The sequence below is a fragment of the Pygoscelis adeliae genome, unplaced genomic scaffold (assembly GCF_000699105.1).
Source record: "Pygoscelis adeliae isolate BGI_AS28 unplaced genomic scaffold, ASM69910v1 Scaffold113, whole genome shotgun sequence".
NCBI lineage: Eukaryota > Metazoa > Chordata > Aves > Sphenisciformes > Spheniscidae > Pygoscelis > Pygoscelis adeliae.
This window is the reverse complement of record NW_008825108.1, coordinates 6,890,332-6,898,719: the sequence shown is the minus strand read 5'-3', so window position 1 is coordinate 6,898,719 and position 8,388 is coordinate 6,890,332. Positions and strand designations below refer to the sequence as shown.

Sequence of the window (8,388 nt, the reverse complement as noted above, 5' to 3'; positions counted from 1 at the left end):
AGGAATGAAGGTGAAGGTGAGTTTGAACCTAAAGCAGGAGGTATGCTTGAATGACAGGAAGGTTATTCTAGAAATTTTGGAATGGTCTTAGAGGAATCTGAAGCAAGACTTGCTGTCAGGTACTGATATAGACATTAAAGTTAGGTGGGAGGGACTTGCCTGAGGCACTGGGGCTTTGATGGATGTGGAGGAGAAGGAAGGGATTTGTAGTGTGCTTTAGTGTATGTCAGGGTTAAGCAAGCAAGATCAATGTTAATCTGGAGCCTTCCAAATCCTGAGAAGGCCTTGACTTTTCTGTTGGAGATCTTTTGGACAAGTTGACAGTTCTCTCTGTAATACTTGTTTTGACAGAGCTCTATTGTCTGATAGAAAACTTGCATCAAAACTTTTTCATCTGGCTCGTGTTGGTTTTTTTTCTCATTGCTATTGGTTTTTAGTTTTTTTTTTCTCTGGTTTTGAGTGGAAGAGAAAATACATTTAACATATTTCAAAATTTTTTACTTTATCTTTAAAAAAGCTGTATAAAGTGAAAATTGTGTTTTATGACTTAGTATTTGATCCTTTCTAGCCTACAAAATTCAGGCATTCATACATTCTTCAGCTCACTCCTGTCACCAGAAAACATGCTCTTTGAGCTGTAACAGCACCTCATCAGACGGGCCCACCACCAATAAGGGAGCTACTCAAGGGGTGGTGATTTCAAGTCCAAGATACACCACTGTGAGCTGTGTTCCATGAATGCAGTAGAGAATCTGGACAGCCAGAAGCTACTGAAACAAGTCACGTGTCATTAAAGAGCAATTGGCAAATTGATTTAAAATCATTGTGGTTCAAGCAACTTTCCTACGTCTTAACGTGATGAAATATTTACTCAAAAACAGAAGACTCAATTGCATCATTCAGAAGTTTCATGAGATTTTTAACCTATTTTCTCCAGTGTAAGATAAGTGTTTAATTAGAATTTATGTAATCCTTAAATAGTTGGCTAGGTATAGATTAATGTTTTGAGATGACTCTGCATAAATCGTAATTTAGTTACTTCAGATGTATCAAAAGGCCAGGTGTACTCCTTTCTCCCTTTTCCCACTGTCGTGTAGTGACCAAAAACCTTTTGTGGTATTGCATGTAGATAAGTAATAGGTAAGGAATATGGAGTATTTAAGTGTAATTTGACAGCAAATGTGTGTTGCCTTATATATGGTTACTGGCACTGAATGGGAAACAGGTGTTCCAGTTTTCACTGAATCAGAGTAGAGTGGTAGTTTCATATTTATTATTTTTATACAGTGCAAGGCACTATTTTTATTGAAACCATGTTCTTAAATAGGTAACAAAATACAGACAAACTGTAAATAAATAATAATGAAAATGAGTAATGACTTTAAAGGAATTATTTTATTGTACAATTGCCTGGGGAATGGGGGAACAGATGCATAAAATAGCAGGTAATAGCCCAACAGCAAAATAAGGAGCGCAGGGCAGAGAGCTGTGGCAATAGGGAAGAAAGGTTCTTGATATACAGAAGTTATTGAATAGTGCCTGTGATGGTGTGTAGTAAGGGCTGCCTTAATGAAAACAGCTGGGTTTCCCCATGGGATTTGAATCATTGTCCCCATGGGGAACAAAGTGTAAAGCTGTATGTGTGCTATACAGTGCAGAACTGAGTCAGTAGTAGTAACTGTCATGCCAGCATTTAACCTGGTGTGATGGAAGATAACATATAGAAGGTAATTCTATAGCCAGAAGGAAAAAAGGGCTTTATTTTCCTAGCATTGGAAGTCTGTCTGTCTTCTCACAAAAGCTTGACTGAAATTGCCATCAGCTTGCTTCAGCTACTGTAGGATTTCTTGGATCAATGAACTGCTGTCAGTCCTCATAAATTGCTATGGAAAATCATATACACTCTTCAATTTTCTCCTGTCTTAGATGGTTCTGTGGACCAGCTGCAGGCTATTTAAAAGGGCCTCTGAGCCACTGTTTAGAACCACAGAAGCTTAGTAATTTTTGTTTCACTTTTGAAAGGCTGCTTGTTCTTAGACTCCCTAATTTTGTGAGGTAGAAATGGAAGGGAGAAGAGCCAGCAGCTTTTAAAATCAATTCATATATTCTTCAATCATGGCAGTGGATGCCATGACAACCCAGTTCATCTGAGATGCTGCAATATAGAAATTCCAAATAAATCAAATTCCCGTTTTATTTACACTTATTAAGATTGTATTAATAGTAGTTTCTTCAAGAGATTCAAACCTTCTTTTTCTAAAGAATATTGGAGGAAATTTAAAAAAATTCTTTCCCTTTTCCTGAATTGTTTTTTTTTGGGAAGAATTTGTGGTGACTACTGACCTTTCCTTGTTCCTCAATATGACATACTTGCAATACACCAGAAGTAGTAAATTTGATTATTTTACCATCACTTTTTATAATGGTAATGGAAAGAATTATTGCCAGACTGCCTATTTTCCTTTGTCTCAAATTATTTTATACTCTGAAAATAAAATATGATTTCAATTTGGGCGTAAATGCAAAGCTGGTCTTAGAACGCATCTGAGAGAGGCTTCAGAGGATTGACTGCTATTCTGTAGGGCTGTTTTTTTTTTTATGATGAAATGCAACATCAAGCAGAATTTTTTAAAAAATCTGTTTAAATGTTGGCATCAACTGATAATTTAAACAATGTTTATTTCACATATGAAGAGTTAAAGAAATTCCACTGTTCCACAGTTGTCAAGCCAGCTTGAATTAGTGAATATGGAAGTACATGACCAGAGCTGAAGAAAGTTTTAAAAATCCGAAATGCATCACGATGCACTGGTATTGAAACAAAATTAGTCCTTGTAGAACTAAAATAACTGGCAACATAATGTAATAATTGCAACTTGTAAAATGAAGGCAGAGACTTGGGTATCTGGCCAATATGAAGCAATTACATTAACGCCTTAAACACATGCAGGTGTTTAGACATTAATGTCAGATCTGTTTATTAAATCATGCAAACTTTATGTTTTGTAGGAAATGTGCTCTCAGTGGACAAAGTAAGTCATGCAAGCATAGAATCAAATTAGGAGATTCAAGCAGTTATTACTACATTTCTCCTTTCTGTCGTTACAGGGTAAGTAGATTTACTGTGATTTCATTTTGAGTAGCAGTTAGTTATTTTTCCATACCATTATACAAAAGGATATTAACGACCATTATTTTTATGTGGGTTCAGATCACTTCTGTGTGTAACTTCTTTACGTATATTCGATACATCCAGCAAGGACTGTTGAAGCAGCAAGATGGTGAGTAGGAAATTGTATTTGGCATATATAAATAGAAATTTACATAGTGCATGTGCCTAAAACTTGCTATCTGTGCACAACAGCAGTGACCTGACATTACAGGAAAGCTATCTGTTGGTAGTCATTGTTGTAATTATGAGAATTTGGTGATATCCCACCCTCCAATAAAGTTTTTTTTTTAAGAACAAATTAAAAAGCAGTGATTTTTAGTCCATGTAAAAACCACTTATGTTACTCAGTAAGAAATGTTATGAAAAATTCTGTAATGATGAGTTAGTCACAGTTTTTCTGCACAGTTTTCAAAAATCAAGGCTCTTTCACAGAATATGGACATATTTTAGACCAAGAAAAAACTTGTTTGGTTTGATCTGGGCCATTTTTTCTTCTTTCACTTGATGTTTTGGTGCGCCTTCTCTTTTTGTGCATTGAGAATTCACACAGCCCTTCTTGTCAGACTATCTTTCAGGGAGACCTGGCAAGGATGACAATATTTTGGGTTAAACTGTAAAAAAATAAACAGGAAACCATACCGTAATCCTTCATCTGAGTGCAGCTGAAAAATGAGGTCTTGGTCATTGCTGTGGCATAGCAAAGTCTCTTGATTAGGGCTCTGGTTATAAATATATCTGACAATGTAAGGCTTGATTACCCCCCACGCCAAAAGGGAAATGTGATTTTACTGCCATTGCTTCGGGCTGGGTTTTTTTTTTTCCCCCACCAGAGTTACCCGGTCGCTTTGTTCCTGTCAGAATAGCATACCCAACAACTGGCTATTTAAACTCTCTCTGCGCAGTAATTTGGAAATTTGCTTAACTGTGCTATTCAGTTTCAGTATGTCCATATAAAAGAGGATGGTTATGAAAAATGTATGCACTGTACATCTAGTTACTTGTGGAATTTAAAAATGTATTGCGTATTGGAGTTGTAGTTACTGGTCTTCATTTGCAAGACTATTTTACCTGTTTATCACTATAAAAGAAAATTATGATAATTTGATTGTGTTTAAGCTGTACACAATTGATTTAATTGTATTTCCTGTCCAGGTCAAAGAATATTGCCCAACAGCCCTCAGTCCAAGTTTTTTTTTTAAATAGACCATATCCCTTGGGCTCCTGGATTTGCTAAGCACAGATAGCAGAAAAAGTGTCATTAGCCCTGTGTCAATAGTTAATTAAAAAAATTACTTTCACTTCTAAAATTTTTTTTTTTTCAGTTCAGTTGCATTTTTGAAAGTAGAGTAAAACAGCATTGTAATGTCTATGGATGTTTGTGCTTTTCATTCTTTGAGTCTGTGTGGATGGGCTTCATCCAGAATTTGGCTAGAGTTAGCCCCACTTTGATCTACCTCACCTATAGTCATCTCTTCTGATGTTTCCCAAGTTCAAGATCTCAGTATTTTAGCTACACCCAAATCTTTTGTTTCTATTTCTAACCTGAGGTACTCCTAAAGTGATAGAGACTGTTCCTTACAAAAAATAATGCTGTTAACTTTCCTTGTCAAAGGGAATTATTTTCATGGAATTCACCAGAAATTCACCTATTTCGTATATTAAATTATGTTCAATAAAACCTTCAGATGGTGGTAATTTTTATGGATGTACTAGCATTGCAGAAGATCTTGAAAATGTGTTATTTAAGTTTTAATTTGGTTTATAGTTAAAAGGCTTTGAGTGTTGTGGTTTAATCTGGCAGGCAGCTAACCACCACACAGCTGTTCACTCGCTCCCTGTCCCCCTCCAGTGGGATGGGGGAGAGAAGCAGGGAGAAAAAAAGTAAAATTAGTGGGTTGAGATAAAGACAGTTTAATAGGACAGAAGGGAAAATAATGATGAAAGAATATACAAAGCAAGTGATGCACAATGCAATTACTCACCACCCGCCAACCAATGCCCAGCCAGTTCCTGAGCAGTGGTTGCTGCCCCCCAGCCAACTCCCCCCAGTTTATATACTGAGCATGACATCACATGGTATGGAATATCCCTTTTGGGCAGTTTGGGTCAGCTGTCCTGGCTGTGCCCCCTCCCAGCTTCTCGCTGGCAGGGCTTGGGAAGCTGAAAAGTCCTTGACTAGTGTAAGCACTGCTTAACAACAACTAAAACATCGGTGTGTTACCAACATTATTCTCATCCTAAATCCAAAACACAGCACTGCACCAGCTACTAGGAAGGAAATTAACTCTATCCCAGCCGAAACCAGGACATGGACTAAAAGGACCTATATAGTTTCAACTAAAAATTGTTTACTTTGCTATTGAGATAAAGAAGCTTTTTCAGTGTTATCAGAATTATTTATTCTTCACAAGAAGTTTTGAAGAAACCTGAGTTCGGTGTTTCAGCTCAGTTGTCGTGTTTACCATTAAAAACAGAATTTGCGTTTGTGGCTTTATGTAAATACTTCAACAATACTGTTAGAAGAATGTAGGCACTCATGATAATTGTCTGCATAGTGCATTGCATGTATTTCTACTCATGCACCATGCAATTTTTGAGACAGAGGTCACTTTCACAAAAATGGGTTTTGAAATATGGTTGGGAAGACCTTGTACTTGTTGCTTGGGTTAATAATCTTTGTAGTCATTCTACATCATGATCTTTACTGCATGGAAATTATTTTGGTCTTGTATAATTATATACTTAATTTTGATTCATATTGCTATGGTGTCTAGAAGCTTAAGGTATGCACTAGGCTCATCAAGTTTAGCAAAATACAGATGAAACTTTAAAAAAAAGGTCTTTTTTCCCCCCCAATTTATTGCTGCTGCCAGATTACTGGTAGAAAAAAAGAGGGAAGAAGAAAGATTACAAGTGGAAGAATTACAACAAAATTACAGATTCTGTGATGAAACAATTCTTATCCAACAAGTTCTACTTTTTTTTCCTGCATTCTTTTAATTTTACAAAAAATGAGTCAAAGGGTAGGGCAATTAAAATGAGAAACAGCACTTAATTGAAGCTGAGAAGAAGTACTGATGTATTTTTGTTCCCCAATTTCATAGAATCATAGAATAGTTTGGGTTGGAAGGGACCTTTAAAGGTCATCTAGTCCAACACCCCTGCCGTGGGCAGGGACATCTTCAACTAGACCAGGTTGCTCAGAGCCTCGTCCAACCTGACCTTGAATGTTTCCAGGGATGGGGCATCCACCACCTCTCTGGGCAACCTGTCCCAGTGTTTCACCACCCTCAGCATAAAGAATTTCTTCCTTCTATCTAGTCTAAATCTACCCGCCTTTAGTTTAAAGCCATTTCCCCTTGTCCTGTCGCAACAGGCCCTGCTAAAAAGTTTGCCGCCATCTCTTTTATAAGCCCCCTTTAAGTACTGACAGGCTGCAAGAAGGTCTCCCCAAAGCTTTCTCTTCTCCAGGCTGAACAACCCCAACTCTCTCAGCCTTTCTTCAGAGGAGAGGTGTTCCATCCCCCTGATCATTTTTGTGACCCTCTTCTGGACCCGCTCCAACAGGTCCATGTCTTTCTTCTGCTGGGGGCTCCAGAGCTGGACGCAGTACTCCAGGTGGGGTCTCACCAGAGCAGAGTAGGAGGGGCAGAATCACCCTCCTTGACCTGCTGGCCATGCTTCTTTGGATGCAGCCCAGGATACGATTGGCCTTCTGGGCTGCGAGTGCACCTTGCTGGGCTGCTCTCAATCCCTTCATCCCCCAGCCTGTGTTGATACTGGGGGTTGCCCTGACCCAGGTGCAGGACCTTGCACTTGGCTTTGTTAAACCTCATGAGGTTCACATGGGCCCCCTTCTCAAGCTTGTCCAGGTCCCTCTGGATGGCATCCCGTCCCTCTGGCGTGTCGACCGCACCACTCAGCTTGGTGTCATCTGCAAACTCAATCCCACTGTCTATGTCATTGACGAAGATATTAAACAATACCGGTCCCAATACGGACCCCTGCGGGACGCCACTCGTCACCAATCTCCATCTGGACATTGAGCCGTTGACCACTACCCTCTGGATGCGACCATCCAACCAATTCCTCACCCACCGGACAGTCCACCCATCAAATCCATACCTCTCCAGTTTAGAGAGAAGGATATTGTGGGGGACTGTGTCAGAGGCCTTACAGAGGTCCAGATAGACGACATCTGTAGCCCTTCCCATGTCCACTGATGTAGTCACTCCATCATAGAAGGCCACTACGTTAGTCAGGCAGTTAAATAGAAATCATCTAAAACTTGGGGAATTTTTTATAGGACCATCATTTAGAATTTTTAAAATAAATACTTTAACAAATTTTGCCACAACCAAGCACAAACAGCCCTCACACATATTAATTCTGGTGTTACGACGTGTTTATTACTTCTAAAGTTCCCCTAAACTGATGTACAGTGAGGCAGCCTGTATACATCAGTTGAAATAAAATATGAATTCAGTATGTTTAATGATATTTCTGTCTTTTTTTTTTAGTGGAACAGATGTTCTGGGAAGTTATGCAGCTGAGAAGAGAGATGTCACTAGCAAAACTTGGCTATTACAAGGAAGAGCTCTAAATCTTTTTACTCTTGCGCATGCATGAACTTCATTGAATAACTAGAATTGCTGAATCTTTTTTTTGTCACTTGATATTTATTTCCACAAAGTGGGTCCAAGATCTTTCTCCTTTTGCAGATTGCACTAAGAAGTACTGTGATTGTTTTAAACTGACTTTTGCTGTATATGCGTACATATAATCCTTAGTTGAACAAATGTGGTAAGCACTTGCAAGTGTATTAGTGATTGTAATTTACATTTAAAACCAAAACTTCTGATTAAAGTGTTAGTCTGAAGCCGTGTCTGTCTTCTGTTCTTTGTGATGCAGAATGGTGTGAACCTCCCTGGTAAGTCATTCCAAAATGTAAAACCGAGATGATTTTATGAAGAGGGAATAAATGCCTGACGTTTTCTTCATTGTAGTGTTTAGGTATCTCTCTATGCATGTATGCCAATACAGTTAACAGACAACTAGGAGAACTTGGAATTCTTTGAAGTGCTGCTTTCCTATATTTTTCACTTTTAAAACAGTGTAAGAAGAGAAACATATATGGTGAAGAGTCAACAGCATAATAAATCTGGGTATCTTCTCTCTAAAGTAGGGTGCTTTTCAAACATCAAGGAACAATAAAA

The 8,388-nt window shown here is 38.4% G+C and overlaps 1 protein-coding gene across 2 annotated transcripts in view; it reads left to right on the top strand.

Annotated features, from left to right (window-relative positions):
- The window catches only part of RAB3IP (RAB3A interacting protein), a 26,790-nt gene extending 18,737 nt beyond the window's left edge, over positions 1-8,053 (top strand). For both annotated transcript variants that reach the window (XM_009327552.1, XM_009327551.1), the window contains 3 exons: positions 3,010-3,109; positions 3,212-3,281; positions 7,693-8,053. In XM_009327552.1, coding sequence (XP_009325827.1) covers positions 3,010-3,109; positions 3,212-3,281; positions 7,693-7,775 — 253 coding nt within the window. In that variant the 3' untranslated portion in view covers positions 7,776-8,053. The remainder of the gene's footprint in view (positions 1-3,009; positions 3,110-3,211; positions 3,282-7,692) is intronic.
- The last annotated feature ends 335 nt before the right edge of the window (positions 8,054-8,388 follow it).